Genomic DNA, 17760 nt, shown 5'->3' on the forward strand with positions numbered 1-17760 from the left:
GTCCCGGTTGACAGATGAGGGTGAGAAACAGAACTGCTGAATGGAGGGTAGTTAAGGTGACGACTACCCTAGCTGCTCATTTCATTACTTTTTACAGACTCTGGTGGTGAACAATGCTTTCGAACAACCTTAAACAGAGTCTGAGCTAGAAATTGCCCCCCGTAGTCTCAGCATATCAACCCTCAGCTACTCACCTGCACAGCTATCAATGCTGCCTAGCTATTAGCCCCGTTACGTCACCACAGACATCCACTGTCTCCCTTCCACCCACACCTCCCCATCTACCACCAGCCCCACAGAGATCTTCCTATTCATAGACCCATTCCCCAATACCAGCTCTCCTCCTACACCTTATGTTTATCCTCCAGTGTACAGTTCCCGCTCCCCTATTCCCTACCCCACCCCCCTGAATCATGACGTACTCCCTCCAGTGCCCCCATACATCTCTATTTTAAACACCAATATATATCAATGCTAAGAGTACAACATGGTAAAACCGGGTGCATGTTAGGGTGCAGGTGGAGGAAATGTGAGAGAGTAGGGGCATGGGGGTGATGAAGGGGAATTCAGGCTGTGCATGAGGTGGATGAAGGAGACACCCCACTTAGAGAAGTGGCACTCTGCTAAACAAGTGATTTATAGCAAAGCTCCTTTACCTACTGCTTCTTCCACCCTCTCCCAGATTTTGCGTGTAAACCCAATCTCCTCCAATCCCCACATTCCTGCATCCCCTTTGGTTTCCCATGAAGGTGTCTCATGGTTCATCAAGCAACCAAGGGACGAGCTAGCAGGTGGGTGATCAGGTCTAGAGGCTGGGGTGGATGGAGAAACAGCAATATTTTAGTTGGGCAGACTGGAATGTATGCAAAGGACCGGGGGGGGGGGCGGGAGGGGAGAGGAGGGTCATTGGCAAGAGAGCCTAGTGTCCACTTGAAGGGCTCGTCTGCTCAATGAAGCCGCAACACTTAGGGAACCTTTCAAGCACCAATCTCAGCGCAGTCAAAAGCGGCTGACAGCTCTTGACACCCCCCCCTCACCATGTAATAACCTCGCGACCCCCTGAAGGGTCCCAACCCCCCAGTTTGAAAACCCCTGTCCTAGACTACCATATGCAAGGGCCAAACACCAGAAAAATCTTAAGAGCATTTAATGGTAAAGGAAATATGGAAAAGGAAAATCAGAAAAATTAAACTGAAAGTTAGAATGGAAGGGAAAGCTGAAGAGAGCATGACGAAAAAGAAAGAGGTAATACATCCAAAGGATACTACTTCAACTTTGATTTCCCACACACTGGTCAATTACATTATTGCAAATGCTCTAGACTGGCTATTGTTATGTGACGTCATACTTAAATTCTGCGAGTGGAGGGGAAGAGGGATCTGTGTTTATGAAGATTAGTTTTAGATGTTTCAGTAACAAATACTGCTTTTCAAACAACCAGTCTTAGTTGATTTGTTAAAACACGCTAAACGCATCCCAAGTCCTCCTTTTCTTTTTGCGGATACAGACTAACACGGCTGCCACTCTGAAACCGGAGATTAACAGATGAGGAACAAACAAGTGCGTAAGTGGGCAACTAGATCCAGGAAAGAAAAGTAGTAAGAATATGGCATTATCGTGTATTACTTAAAAGGGACACTGTGAAGGCTGGAAGGTTCAAAGCTTGACTATTGTTCTGTATGACAGTTTCTCTTAAATCCTTTAATGCTTCTTCTAGACACAAGAATTCTGTGTGTCCATACTTGCTCACCAAAATCTTGTGCTGAGCCCTGGTATCCACTTTCATTAAATAGTTAACAGAGAAGTATTTAGACTGTTGGAATGTCAATAAACCCACTCAGAATCATGGGACAGACTAACGTGTCCACAAACTGATAAGTACCTGAGCATAATGGGAAACACACACATTTCAGGTACAAAAACAAATTTAAGAAATTGAGTTTTAAATTTGAGAGAAGAAAGATTAAGAATTTAGTAAGGATTATAAAAATGTCTTACAGTGTCCTTTTTAACAGTGAAGAGAGCAAAGGTGAAAAATAACTGTGATTAGCAACTATGACTAGTAAAAGCAGCATGCTATATAAATTGAGGTTTTTACCTTCCAGATCATCTGTAAAGGTAGACAAAAGGAGGGGAAAAAAAGAAGAGAAAGGTTCACAAGTAAAACAGTGGTCCACGTAAGACGGCAGAATTAATAATGGCTTTCAAAGGCAGCCATCTTGAAATTCTGCCACCATTATTACTTTAATTGTCACGGAAGTGGCAGAACAAGACAACCCTGTACTCCCGCAGTACTTCTGATCACGCACGTAATACGAGGCCAGTAATTTTTGTTTTGAACGGCCGTTTGAGCATAATGTTCTTATGTCAGAGCCTCCCTCCTTTGGGGGGTATTCTATCAAGGCCAGTGCCAAAAAACTCCCTGCACCAGTGCTGCCTATTTGTTCAGAAACCCCAAGTTACAGCTCTAGATTTTACTAGCGATGCCCGTGCCTTCGATAAAGGAGACTGCACGAGACGAGGCAGCTGAATGAACTTGCGGGAACAGGAATAAGAAAGAGAGGGAAACAATAAGGTGGGAATTTGAAGCAAGATTCCCATACATCGTATTAGTTTCTTTGAGCATTTCAGGCCGCAAGTCTCATTCAGCAATGCAAGGGAAGGCACAACAATTCTAGAAAAGCGTGCATGCACGTTTCCATTTCTGCCCATATCTTGACATTACATTATGTTCTGTGTCAACCTACACACCTACCAGCAGGACCTCTCTTCTGGGATACATTGCTCAAACTTTCAGAGAACTTGTGTAAGGAACCGTTCTACCCCAAGACCCAGTATCAGCTTTTCAAGTACACAACTGAAAAAAATATCCAGCCGCACAGCAGCAGTGCTACACAGAATTGAAATCAACAACCAGGTGGTAAGTGTCCTCTGGTTACTTGCAATGCTCTTGAGCTGTACGAGGGACGCAATATATGAGGAAACCAGGGATATTTAGCATACCATGAATTTTGGAAAATGCATTTATATCTAAGTTTCTCATTTTCCTAAGTCTACTCCGTTGCATATGTTATGTCCATGCTCTGACCCGGCCTTCAGACCTTCTTTTGCTGGTTCGGGGTGATGCGTTTTCTTTAAAACCCCAAACGCCAATAAAGTGGTTTGGTGTGCTGGACACTTATTTTTAAAACCAACAGTGAGTATGGATGTGGGTCTATTGGTTAGAGCGTTTAAACTAAGAAGCTAGCCAAGGACTAGTTTTCTAATGGAAGCAGAAGCCGCTACTTGTGCAATTGCAAAAGGCCGTAACCAAACAAAGGAGAAACGCTGTCTCCTGGAAAAAAGTCAATTCAAATTGTGTTTTGCAGCAGCAAAATCGTAGTTTGTTTTACTACACAGCCCACTCTGGTTTTACTTGTTACATTAAACTGCAGCCTGCCTTTCTGGCAGAGGTAGCTGCCTACTTGATTGCAGCCAGGAAGTCCAGACCCAATCTCTCCATTCCTCAGTTGCCACAGACTGGTTACTAGAGCGCTGCAGAAGTCTTACTGACTGAGGCTCAGCCTCGGGCATGCGGAGAAGTGCAGGCCCTATGTGCCTGGCCAACACGAGCCAGGCCTGCCCAGCTCCTGTCTGACAGCTCGTTGCTGCTGTACCCAAGGCCCCTCACTCTGCCCAACAGCCTGAAAACTTGAGATTTTTGCTCACCTGGATAGCTGTTTTACCCCATTCTGTGCAGCAGGAATTTCCCCAGCTCTTACTGGTTAACAGTAAAAGGGAGCAAATTCCAATATACAGTCTTTAACGTGAAGTACCCTTTTCCCCAAAACCGAATTATGATTTACAGGAGATTCTCTAACGATTTTATTTTTATATTAGGCTATTTAAGGAACATTTTTAGCAGTAATCATTTTGCAAGAGTGTCAATTTTATCTACACTTCAAGAAAAAGCCTTCAAAGACCTCCAATGATCAATCAAATAGTCTCGTTCTAAATTTGCCTAGATGTGATTTTATCATTTAACAATGAACTGGGAACCTACGCCAGGATGTCTAAGCTTCCTATTTAATCCCTTGGTTACCATTTTCTTCTTATAAGCTGTTATAACAACGAGCAGCTAAAAACATCAAGTTTCAAGACCAAAATGTATTATGCCTCTGGTCAGATGTGGAAATACTAGTGTAGGAGGGGAAGAGGTGTTTGTTGGGTTGTATTATTATTATTTCCAGCCTAAATTGACAGTCATTGCATGGCTGGCAATGAAAATATTCTCACACTCATGCACAGCCACCTTTGGCTTTCAAGGAATCCATATTTTCTAAGGAACAGTCATTGGTAAGTGAGTAAAAAGGAAGCCTATCGTTTAATCGGGGCCACTCATCTCAGTTTTAGCTTTAAGTACCAGATATTGACTAATCTGCAAACACAATTTAAATCTAGTGTCAGATAACCCTTCTGTGGAGCATTCTTGTATTTTAGTATGAAACTACAGAGAAAATCCCCACTGAAACAGATACTTATTCCAAATACATACTTACAGAAAGAAATGGGTTAAAGGATTTCATATTACTACAACGCAAGTTACTGCTGACCAATGTTCCTTGCATTCAGACAAATGATTGTAGCGGTACTATCATAAGAAAGGACCCATTAAAGGAACAGTGTTTCGTAAACTGCATACCATTACATTTTTATCATTTGAATGTAAATCATTGTAGAGTAAACATCAAAGCTGCATTTAACTTCAGGAAGTGACGACAATTGTTACTCCCGCAGGCTTACCTTGTTCTTCCTCTTCTAGATCATTCGATACTATATTGCAGAGAGTGTCCAAAGCATAGCCAATTATTTCGGAATCTGAACTGTGAACAGAAGTAACACTTTTCTTTAATGACTTATTTCTACTTTTTTTTTGCTTTATATTATTTCCTTCCTAGTGCAGACAGACATATTAGCAGTGACAACTGTAGTAAATGAAAACGCTATGCTGTCACAGGAATTTTTACATTTGAACACTTTACAGATGTGGAACTGTGTAATCATGGTAGAGTTCAAAATCTTCTTCCCTACTTTCATTCCCCTTAGGTGTAATCACTTCAGAGCCAGTACAAAAATGCTCAGCAACGTAACTACCACCATGCTTTTCATTTCAGAAGCCATTCCATCTCTTCTGAGTATCTCCAAAAACCTCATTTCAAGATCAACTATACAAGTTGATCAGCATGAACTACCATTTGTTTGGTTTTTTTTCCAAGTTGCATTTGATGCAGTGATGTTTGCTAATCACAGCAATTGCACGGAACCTGGATCACATATCTAGATTAATTCCTTTAGCAAATCAGTTAACAAAGACATCTCTTAAGAAATCAAGGTATTTCATGGAGATTTCACAATCTTAAGAGTTTTGCACTTTAAGATTTTGTACTTAATTCTGTAAACAAATTTAGATTTAAAATAAAGGGACATCTTTCCAAGGTCGTAGATAATACAACACAAAGTTCTAGAAGCAGAAGTAATTTCACCAGGAACTCCGCTAGCCAGACAGTTGGACTCTTTCCCCCACTTCAAAGTTGTGAGACGCTAACCCTCAGCCCTCTCCAAAAACCCCATCAAACATCTGTCACTTTTGCAGCGTGCCTTGAAAAGCACCAAGTTCAGGCTATTTCAGACCTAAGTGGGGAGCAGTTCCAGAGTCTCAGAACAGTCACATGGAACTTCCTGCCAACATCCTCTTTTGTAAGGGTGATCCAGCTTGAGTGCCCCCGCTGACCACTGCTGCGGCAGTATGGCACAGAGTAAGAGGCAATCCCTCCACTAAGACAGTCTCAGGCCATTTAGGGCTTTACCCATCAAAACCAACACCTTGAACTCTACTGGGGGATCAATAGGCAACCAGTACAGATCCCAGAGCAATGGTGTCACATGCTACCAGCAAGATGTCCTCCTCAATAAGCTTCAGTCTCTGAATGGTTTTATTAAGGTGTATTATTATTATTAAGGTGTTTTATGAAGGTATTAAGGTGTATTGCAATGGTCTAATCTTGAGGAAACAAAATAATGGATAACAGTAGCCAGGGACGCATAAGAAAGGAAAGGCAGCAACCTTCTAACCAGACACAGATGGGAAAAAGATCACAGAGTTACTGCTGTAACAGAACTGCCAAACAGTAGCAACAGGGTTTAAAATAACCCCACTATTTATGGACCAAGTAATTAATGTTGGACATACTCTTCAGTTGCTTCCCCCAACCCACCATTACCACCTAAGTCTTGTCTGGATTGATCCTAGGCAGCTTGCTTTCATCCATGCCCTAATCTCAGCTAGACATTGGCTGAGGTGTTAAACTGCACGGTCCAAGTCAAACAACATAGACACACAGTTGGGTGTCAGCAGCTTACTGAAAACACTGCCTTTCCATGCTCTTTGCTAACCCTTAAAATGGCTCCCCTCCACAGACTGGAGAGGAGGGGTGACCGAATGGCACTCTGTAGTACCCCACACTTCAGAGTTCTTCAGGAAGAGGAGCAAATTTAAACTATCTACTTAAGTAAAACTAAAGGCATTTTAAAAATCAAGTTTTCTTTTCACCATTTACGGTTTACATTCTGTACTGCATTCAGCTTCCAGAGTAAAAACAGAATAGCCACTTCTGTTATATTTACAGCCAGTTCCCAGTCAGTTCCATTTTCCGATTCTCAGATCTGAACGCTCACGTGTGGATTGCAAATCAAGCAAAAGAGCTTTAACTTAAATGGCAATAGCATTCTATTGGTATAAAATGGAAACACATACGGATATTGTTTTTTGTAAAAGCCTGGTTTTACAGATCATAAGTGCTGACCTTACAGTGTTGCTGAGCTTTAGGACAGCAGAACTTTTGATCATGTGTAGCCGCAGCATTAGCTCAAGAAACCAATTTTCTGTAGAAAAAAATTAAGTGTTTGTATTGCAATCAGTCAGGGAATTGAGCATGAGAGAAGCCACAGAAAGTAATATGTTGAAACTATGGCTTTGTCTACACTAGCACTTTTGTGGAAAAATCTTTTGTTGGTCAAGGGTGTGAAAATAGGGTGAACAGACAGAAAGTGTGAAAAATCGGGACAGGAGGTGGGGGTAATAGGCGCCTATATAAGAAAAAGCACCAAATATCGGGATTGTCCCTATAAAATCGGGACATCTGGTCACCCTATGTGAAAAAAACTACACCCCTGACCGACATAAGTTTCACCAACAAAAGCACTGGTGTGGACAGCACTATGTTGGCAAGAGAGGATCTCCTGCCAACATAGCTAATGCTGGTCATTGGGGGTGGTTTAATTATGCCAGCAGGAGAGCTCTCTCCTGCCAGCAAAGAGCAGCTACTTGGGAGACCTTGTAGTGATTGGTACAGCTGTGCCACTGTAAGGTCCGTAGTTTAGACACAGCCTATGAAGAGACCATGGGAAGAGTGGAACAATATGTTTACTTGAAACACAGAAGAGGAACATTTCTGGGCTGGGATAAAGAAGTCTAGAAGTTGGAAGAAGCAACTCAAATCAGAGAAAAGAGGAAGATCGTACTTGGATGGGAGAAGTGCAGAAGAAATGTAACTCGTCCAGTAACACGTGACGATACAAACCAAGATGGTTTATTTTTCTACTTGGATCAACATATGAATCTGCATATGCCACTCACATAGCACTGTCTAGGTGGGAATAAAGTCAAGTATCAAAGTGTGCTCAAGCGGAAAGATGCCTATGCACTACACATGGTCACCTAGTTTAAAAATCACTATTTCCATCAACATGAATAAAGTTTCACACACGTAAACAAAGAGTAGCATGCTGGAAGCTTAAATGTTCTCTCTTTTTGCTCAAAGGCTATCTATCTGACTGGCAGGAGACATATTTCTTAGCATGCAGGGGTAATATCAACATGCTATTCTGTTAAGTTACACCACAAAGACTTTGTCAACAAAAGTGACTCTCACACTAGACCAGTGGTTCTCAACCTATTTACCATTGCTGACCACATATGCGGCCCACAACGTTTTATGTGGGCCGCATCCAATACTACCTGTATGTCCCTGAGGATGTCACATGGACCGCAGCGGTCTGCTGATTGGGCTGCAGGTTGAGCACCACTGAACTAGACATTAATAATGAGCTCACAATTTCAGAAGTTAACACCGGAGGCTAATCATTCCTGTCAAACTAAAGTTGCTTCAGTTGCTCTTAAGCAGTTATAAGACATCCCAGAGTGACAACAGAAAGCCACTTCAATAATCCTAGAGATGGTAGAAATTGGTGAGAACATTCCCATGTGCAGGTTCATGAAAATAATTTAGCAAAAGACACCTTTCCCGGACCAAAGCACAGATTTAGAACTATGAACCTTTACCTTTCGGTCACTAAGCTCTTATTCTCAGTTTTATAGGGAGAAATTTACTCTCAGCTGGCCACCCTCTCCTCCAGCCAGGGGCTTCCCTAATCTTTATTGAGCCTTCCTTCTTGCTTGTCCCTCCCACACCATCCCTTCCAAGGGCAAGCCAATCCCCATAGCATTTTTTATTCCCTGAGGCCTGCGATCCAAGGCCCTTCGCTAAAAGCCAGCAAGTTACTCCCCATTTTGCTACTCTGTCCTACCCCATACAAGTAACATTCCTGCCTAACATTCCTGTGTCCCCACGCTTATGTTAAGTCAGAGAAAGAACACAGACAGGGTTACTACCAAGGCACAAGCCCAAGACAAGTCTAGATCAGTGTGATGGTGCAAGACAAGTGACAAGCACGATGTCTGCACGACTCCAACTTCCAGCAACCCGAGCAGCGAAGAAAAGTTAGCTTTGAAAGCCGAGTCCCAGATCTGTGAACCAACCTAAGGATTAATTTAAGTGCAACACTCCTCTACACTTAACATATTCTCTATTTTCCTCTGTATGTAACTGTCTCGACTCAGAGCTGGCTGCTGGACATCTGGGCTGCAGTAACCTGCGTACCAATCGTTCCTACCCTACAGGTCAGACAATATTCAGATACCTGTGGTGGTTGCTCTTTCCCTCTGGGAACTTGTGACCAGTGGATTTCAGTGACCAGGGGAGCCTTCTTAAAACAAGTCTATTTCAGAATTTACCTGCCTTTCAGTTGTTTTCCTCCCCTACTTGGGTAGCAGAGAGCAACAGGGGAAGTGTACGTGGGCAACATAGCAGATGTAAATTAAGAGAGCTGGACCCCCCAAAGTGAATGCCCCCCTTCCAGACTGAGTAGCAGTCACAGGCTAGCCCTTTGCTCCTACTCTGTCTGTCCTTTGGCCATATGGGAGGGTTCCCAGGGGAGAAATGCCTGCTTACTTCTTGTCTCTGGTATTTCACTGCAGCCATACCAGAAGGGTCAGCGGGGTCTCTAGCTCACCAGTGCTTGTTTTCTAGCCCTGTACAATACGTTTCCAAGGGGAAGCTGCCAACCCTTGGTGCCAATATCAGGCTATTGACCTGCCGTGGCATTCAATTCCCTCTTTTTCTTGGTTTTGATGTGAGAAGATGCTCTCCTGCCCACCACCCTCCTTACTTCCACCTGGGAGTCCAAGGTCCTCGTGCGGGCAATGTACAAGTTGGACACCCTTGTGATTATTTCTTACTCTAGCTGTGTGTGGAGATTCAGGTGGGTAGGAGAGTACATTATTATATGCTTCCAAAGTGGAAGGGAAAGAGCAGCACATGATGGTGATGCCACGGTAGTGGATGAAAATACAAAGAGGAAGTTACTACACACAGTGCTGTCAAATGCTATAAGTAGATCAACTGGCGAGGCAGCTGTATATAAATAATCTATGTTCTTCCTTCTGACATGGGGACAATTTCAGATGAATATCATTTTTCCCTTGACAGCAGCACTTTCAACACCAGTAAGCTGTAGTTATTCTAGTACTCCAAAGCCTTAACCTGTCAAAATGAACGCTGTTCCATATAAAAAACATTGTACCAACCCTCCAAATTATGTACACCAGTAAATAAGACTGACTGATTCCATATTTAGTCCTCCTAATTACAAATTGTTAAATAATATCTTATCCTCCTTTTGCCCTAACACATTTGTTAATATTTATATACTTGATTCTTTAGTCTATTAATATCATGACTTCTGATTTGTTAGTCATCCAGACAGGACTAATTTTACATATTTTAAAATTAGCAAGTTTCTGCTGTATTTACACACACTTCTGTACCGCCATTATTACCTTATCGCTATTATAATTTGCCATCCCTAAAGTTCTTTGTTTCCTACTTCCTTATCTTATGTACATGTTTGTAAGCAGGTCCTGTAAGCAAAGTTTAATCCGTCAGGAGAATTACTAATAAAATTTAGCATTCTGTTCACATTAATTACAGGTCTGGTTTAGTTTTATTAAACACTATTTCAGGATGTAGTTTGAGAAAACTGCCACTGAGTTCATTTTCAGAAGTTAAAATGTGCTTACCGGTCTGTCTGGAGAACATTGATAAGATGTTCCATAGCCTGGAACCCCACCTCCAGGCGATATTTCTGTCCAGAAAATAAAACATTAAGAGTAGTATTAAAAATGAAATTAGTAATATTATGCAAACTGCAGACAACACTTTTAAATGGAATGCCACAAAAGGCACTGTATACGTTCATGGCACTATAGAAAAAATACAACACATACCTTTGATAATGATTTGAGAGCACGTACGGCATCCCTTCGATCATCCAATAAAGTAGATGAAGCTACGCGGTCACAGAGTTTCTGAATCTAGAACAAACAACATATAGTTGCATCAAGAGAGATCCAGTAATTCTATAGCAAATTCAAGATCCTCCATAGCCAGCAGCTCAGAAAACTAGCATGAAACAACTGACTATTTTCCTATTTCTTTTGTTCGGGTGGTAAATTAATTTACTGCAGAACAGAACACTTGGAAAACAGAATATAATGATTGAGATATAAAAATCTAGAATGAGACAAGAGTGAACTCAAAGTTCACCAAGGACCAAAGTAAGAACCAGTAGAGATTCCTAATAGAACATTTAATTTTAGAAATTCTGCTGAACATGCCAGTTCTTTCTATCCCACTTCACTTTTTAGAGAGAACAGCTTGTTTAACTGGATCTTCACATACAGATGAACAGTGAAATGACTAACTCCCACCCACAGTGACCAGCATTCAGCCTTCCCTAAAGCCACACTCTGCACACAGGGAGCTTTCTGATGTTCTGGATCTCAGCGCGTGCACCCAGAGAAGTAGCCACAAGGTGATCTTTAGTTACAGAACACAGGAAGCTCTCGCTGGACTGTTGGCCTTGTCTGAGCAGTGACTTTTTGCACCAGTGCAGACACAGTGTACAGAGCAAGGATTTTCACTACTGCAATGGTAATAGTGTAGGCACACTTGTACAAAAAACAACAAGCGTAACCAACACAACTCTTGCTGTGAAGTAAAGTTACACCTACTGTATAAACACACTGGAGAGCTTGACTCTCCTTCAGTTAGACCTCTTGACTGACTCATGCAACTCTAGAGAAAGCCTCTTTGGTTACTTAACTCACGAAGGAGCAGGATAACGGTAACCTCATCCCGCCCCAGTGACATTATTGTCGGTACCTTTTCCTTAGTATCTAAAAAGTGTCCTCCTTTTCAATCAGACACTATATTATTTTATCTGGAAATTAAGCTTTTTCCAGTTACATATGAACTAACCCTACCTTCACAGGACTTGTGCATCCCATAGGACTCTAAAGTTACTTGACCAAACTATATACAGCTTTAATATAAAAAGAACAAGATTTATTGCGGTAGTGTTATCTTCATACAGAGCCAGAATGCATGTACCTGGCCACGCAGCCACAGAACCCTTGTAAGCAGTACTGGCTACAAGGGAGTACACATATACTTGACCCTCACGCCCTGCAGTCTATCCTATAGCCACCCTTAATTCCCCCATCTAAACCATCTCTCAGTTCCTCTGTCTCTCTCCAGGAGCGAGAGGATTTAAGCTACACAGAAAAGGGAAGATCAGCAGGGCTTTGTGGAGAACAAGCATTACTCTGGTTCGTTAGTTTGCTTCACAGAGCCCCACTTTGACATTCCTCAGTAAGCGGGCTGAGGAACATCCCTAGCTGGATACTGATGGAAGCACTACTTCCCCAGAATCCAAGTCTCATCTCAATGCAATAGCCAGAAAATAGCCGTACATTGATTATACAGATCACTGATAAGCACACGTGTGAAATATATGCATCTAAAGCTGCCACTCTTGGCTGACCAGGTTCTTACACATTCAGAGACAGACTTTTTGACTAGAGGAGGTTGAGTATGAAGCCCTTTTCAGAGTCACGGCAGACCAACATAGCAGCCATGTAAACCTCAAATGCACAAAGGACACCTTTGTAGTTGTTGAAAGTTAAGCAACATTTACAGTAAAGAACAAGATACCAGATCAAAACTTGTGCGCTAGATGAATCTCTGGAATGTAAACTGAATGTATACATCTCTAATCTAAGTTAGTAAGGAATCAACTTCAGTAAAATCAACAAAAGGTATTTCTAAACTGTATGAAGATGTCCGAACAGGGGTGTCAAACCTATACTGGTTCAAATCTGTGATTAGACAAAGCCTCCCTTAAGTGAGCTTTTCAAACCCTCTTGACATATAAATGCAGCAAAAAAGGACACAAGTCTGATGGGCTGCTTGGTTTTATTTAAACACATCCTTTGGAAGCCACTGTTAAGAAACATGATTTTTCTCTTCAGAAACTTGCTCAGTGTCTGAGATTTGAAACTAACAAGGTCTGTCTATGGAGAGTTTACATGAGAAGAAAAGTTGTCAAGTGTGGGGTTTGGGGGTTTTATTTATTTATTTATTTATTTTTGAGTTAGAGGGGAACTGAAAAACATCAATTGCCCAGATTAGAATAAAACTTTTCATGTGAAAAAGCCTCTGTTTTCCCCATCAAGAGCATCTACACAACATTTGTCTTGATATAAAAATGTACTTCAGCATTCCCCCACCCCAAACTCTGATTTTGGGTTCAGTAAAGGAGAATTGAAATTCATTCTGAAATAATGGCAACCTCGCAGTCATTTTGGAGTTCTTGCACTGAGTCTTGAAAAAAGGCAGACTTCAAACATCAAAATGTACCCATGTTTCAAATTGTGGCACAGTAATTTATTTGGTCTGAGGCAGGAAGCTGGCAGATTTCTAGGAGTACCCATTTAAGGCAATTTCAAAAGCCATTTTCAACAGTATCTGGGAAAAATAAATCTACCGAGCCTATTAGCTTCTTCACGGTTGAAGTTAGAAGGGAGCTGGGAGTCAGCCTTATAATGAACTCTGGTTACAGCGTCAAGTATGGAGCTACCATCTATTCTCCACGGTGGTTCTTGCCACCAAATCACGTATGTCCAATTGCAGTTGTTACACTGGCGGAAATAATTCAATCAGCAAATCTTGTAGGCTGCCAGGAGGAGTGATCATTTCAGTGGCAGTCCTGACACTGCTTGTTGACCAAAAGGCAAGGGTTCCGATTTGGACTGTGCTAGTAACTTGCACACAAAATCCTGTATTGATTCCAGGACAAATGTTTCCATGCATAGAAAAACTGGAATATCCCAGAGCACTCACCACATCTTGTATACGAACCACCTCATTGACGAATTCTTTTTGTGCCAGTTGGGCCCAGCCTCTTTTTGTGTTGTTGCTATCAATTGTAGCACAGCATTCACACAGCCACCTTCCATTAGGTTTTGTACAACAAGCCGGATTAATTTCTAAGCCAGTTTCAGTTACTAGGCGCACAGTGGGATAGTGTTGTACGTAAGTATCATCTAAAGAAGTTCCCACGCTGTTGGCATAGTACACTTTGACTGGCCAATCTTGTAATTTTAACTGTAACAAGCTTTGCTTGATGATTTCAATGAATTACATCAGGGTCACCAGTGTTGTTAGACGTTCGGCTGCATGTGTTCTCTCTGTGTGCTGCCCCAGCTCTGTGCAGACAGCCAGCACGGCAGACCTTGAGCGAACCACCCAATGACCACAAGATCTGTTAAGATACGAAAGCACCAGGCCAGGTTTATTGTCAAAGTATGGCAGATCTACGAGGACACGAAGCCATGTTTGTCCGTGACAATGGATGCAGCTCGGTGAATGGCAGGACTTTCCATTCCCTCCCTCAGCTGGACCAAGACTCTCTCAGCAATATCTCTTTGTACCGTGATACAAACAGGTTACATACTGCCCCTCTGACATAGTTAGTTACTGCCCCCGACGTAGCTAGTTATCACCCATCTCCTTGTACATGTTGGTTCGATTAAAACATCTCTATTCACCACATTGTCATCCTGACCTTATCTTTTAGGAGGGGTCAGGATGTTCCTGTTATCCATGGGGAATGTTTCTGTACCATCTTCGATATCGTGATGTTCTGGTACCACTCTTCTGGAATGTGTTTGCGTGAGTACTCGGTGCCCTGAGCACGGCTTCAGAATGTGCGTTTCTGCAATACCAGCCCTGTTCTTGCCAGATTCTGTGAACTCGCAAACAGGCAGAGCCTGACTTGTGCTAACTTTGCTTTATATTGGCAAAGCTTGCCCACTACTTTAGCTCAGGCCTCATACCAGGCCTTTAATACAAAGACTTCTATCTCAGGCTCTCTTCCTACTACAGCAGAAATTTAGAGTTAGGCTTGTTTATAAATCTTGCCTAGATATCCTGTATAGGGTTATGATTTTGTCACGGAGGTCACAAAAGTCACGAAATCCGTGATTTCCAGAGACCTCCGGGACTTGAGCCCCCACCGCCTGGGAGCTCTAGGGTCGCCCGCCGCCCATGGGAACTGCGGGGGCCCGAACTCCCAGCCACAGAGGGAGGCAGGGATGCCCCACATGCAGTTCCCAGCTGGGGCGGAGGCAAGGGCGCCCAGAGCTCAGGCGCCCATGGGCACCCTGCAGTTCGGAGTCCCGAGCTTGGAGCTGCTGCTGGCGGTGGGGGGATCCTGCACCTCTGAGCCAGACCCTCCTGGGTGATGTGGGGAGCCTGCAGCTCCCCAATTTGTCATGCATATTTTTAGTAAAAGTCACAGGCAATAAATAAAAATTCACAGAAGCCTGTGACCTCTCTGTGACTTTTACTAAAAATATGCATGACAGAAACTTAGCCTTAATCATGTATACTATAAACAGATCTCAAGGAAAAAAAATGAGCAATTTCTTTAGGTGAAGTATTACTCTGTGAAACCCACCAGGAAATGGCAAGGAGGAGTACAAACACGAGGCACAAAACGGAGATAAATTTTAAATTGTGTAAAGGAAAAACCTCAAAATCACACACTGTAAATAAGTTTTCAAACAGATATCAGCTGTTACAAATGTCAGATATTAGAAGAAGTTATTTCTCCCCAAAAATCAACAGCCTAACTGGTATCAAAGTTTGTACAATCTTCATTTTTTCCATATTCTGGTTTTAAAGGAAAGGGCACTGTTTTACTCACCATATAATACAGTACACAGTCTTTCATGCAAGGATCTCAAGTCACTTTGCAGACATAAATTAAGCCTTGCCATCTGTAATATATCTTATCTGTTTTTACAGATGGGGATGCAATGGAGAGGGAATCGTACAGCAGGCCAGTGTCATTGCTGGGACAAAAACTCTTGACTTCCTTTCTCTAACTACTTTCTTCTACTTTATGAAAAAAGTCACTGATTTTAATAAATGTATATAATTTAGCTGTGTTTTGATGTACTCAGACCTTAAACTGAGGAAATTTTCCCATGTTTATTTTACATAGAACACATGAAGATTTGCATAACAAAGTTAGACTTACCTTAATAACTTAAACAATTTCATCCTGATCATAAACTAACCCCCTGCCCTCCAAAGCAAGGACTGCAACAAATACAGCAAATCCTATTTATAAAGTAAGTGACAACAGCATTTTCAAGCCACTGGAGTGATTTTGGCTTGCTTGTAACTGTAACTAGCCTGAAGGTGTGGACTGTCCACTCTGTCCATTGTAAATGTTCCTTTCTGGATAGCAGAGAGTGTCAGAGGGATTGTCTACACCACAAAATTAGGTTGAGTTAATTTAGGTCAACGTACAGCCACTGCAGTAATTCAATCGGCTGTTGGTGTCCACACTACACTCCTTCTGTCAGTGGAGCGCATACTCACCAGGAGCGCTTAAACTGACTGAAGTGGGGGCATTGTGGGGCACTGACAGCCCCATGGGGCTCGCAACTGGAGCCCCCCACCCGCCTGGGGTGACAGTCCCAGCTGTGAGCCCTGCCCCAGCTCAATTTCACAGCACAGAGACTACCAGTGCTGAAATTGACATTCTTGTCAATTTCATGATTCCAACTGTGAGCCCTTGCTGCTAACAGAATGACAGCCAACAGCCTATGTAAGTAATGCAATGTCTACAGCAGGGGTCGGCAACCTTTCAGAAGTAATGTGCCAAGTCTTCATTTATTCACTCTAATTTATGGTTTCGCACAACAGTAATATATTTTAACATTTTTAAAAGGCCTCTTTCTATAAGTCTTTAATATATAACTAAACTATTGTTGTATGTAAAGCAAATAAGGTTTTTAAAAAGTTTAAGAAGCTTCATTTAAAATTAAATTAAAATGCAGAGCCCCCTGGACCAGTGGCCAGGACCCGGGCAGTGTGAATGCCACTGAAAATCAGCTTGCGTGCCGTAGGTTGCCTACCCCGGTCTACAGGGACACTGCCTCTCGCTCTATGCCTATAGTGGAGGTGGAGTTATTATGTCAGTGTAGCAGGGCACTTACTTGGGTAGAAGCAGCATTCTAGTGTAGACACTGACATAATTAGGTCGACATAAACTGCCTTACATGGACCTAACTCTGTAGGGTAGACCAAGCCAAAAACATATAAGATCCTGCTCTTATGCACAAGATATTTGTCAGTTCCACTCCACTTACTTGTTTATAACAGGAAAGGCAAAGAGATAGAGCATGCAAGCATCTCTGAGCCAAAACCAAGCTGTCCAGTCTATTTTCAGAGACAATAACCTAGAAAATGCTTCTGTAACAGCAAACTTCAGCTATGTTTCTAATTAGAGGTTCTTTAATATTTTACCCACAGTTTAATCAATCATTTTTTAAGATAAAAGACAAGAGAAATGATAATTTTGGAGGGTATTTTTACATTTTGAACCCTGCATAAGGAATCAGTTGCTAAATTCTGCACTGAAACCTTCTAACCCCTACTTTCAAGAACTAGTCACTCAGGTGGTGAACTTTTATGGTGACTAAAGTGCCACTTCAATTTGGTCTACAGAATAAATGCAAATTGTAGTTGAGCTATTTTTATCTTGAGAATGTTACTCATAAGGGGCAGAAAAGCATGACTTGTTTCTTCCTTACCAAAGCCAAATTCTGCTCTCTCACTGCAGATTTACAGGGATGTATTTAAAAGCCTAATCTGACTTCATGTTTGAAAAACGTGGATCATTAGGGAAGAGTTCTCCAACACTGCTACATAACTGAAGCGTAAGGTACAGCACAGGATCATCACCAGAATTCTGTTTCTTTCAGAACCACTGTCTCAGAATAAAAGAAATAATCCCCAGGTTTATTTTCCTCCCCTACTGTTCCTCTGCTGTCAACAGCTGGAAATGGCCCACCTTGATTATCACTTTACAGTGTGCATGGTAACACCCATTGTTTCATGTTCTCTGTGTATATAAAATCCCCCTACTGTATTTTCGCTTTATGCATCCGATGAAGTGAGCTGTAGC

General features: G+C 42.1%; 1 protein-coding gene across 5 annotated transcripts in view; it reads right to left on the reverse strand.

Moving 5' to 3' along the window:
• Nucleotides 1-17760, reverse strand: part of USO1 (USO1 vesicle transport factor) — a 63854-nt gene that overhangs the window by 45206 nt on the left and 888 nt on the right. For 2 of the 5 annotated variants that reach the window (XM_073340341.1, XM_073340340.1), the window contains exons 2-4: nt 10664-10750; nt 10457-10521; nt 4783-4862 (exon numbers count right to left, since the gene is read on the reverse strand). In XM_073340341.1, coding sequence (XP_073196442.1) covers nt 4783-4862; nt 10457-10521; nt 10664-10750 — 232 coding nt within the window. Of the gene's footprint in view, nt 1-4782; nt 4863-10456; nt 10522-10663; nt 10751-13619; nt 14041-17760 lie in introns of all 5 variants that reach the window. The other 3 variants (XM_073340342.2, XM_073340345.1, XM_073340344.2) reach the window with 3 other exon arrangements.

Source organism: Lepidochelys kempii, chromosome 4 (assembly GCF_965140285.1).
Source record: "Lepidochelys kempii isolate rLepKem1 chromosome 4, rLepKem1.hap1, whole genome shotgun sequence".
NCBI lineage: Eukaryota > Metazoa > Chordata > Testudines > Cheloniidae > Lepidochelys > Lepidochelys kempii.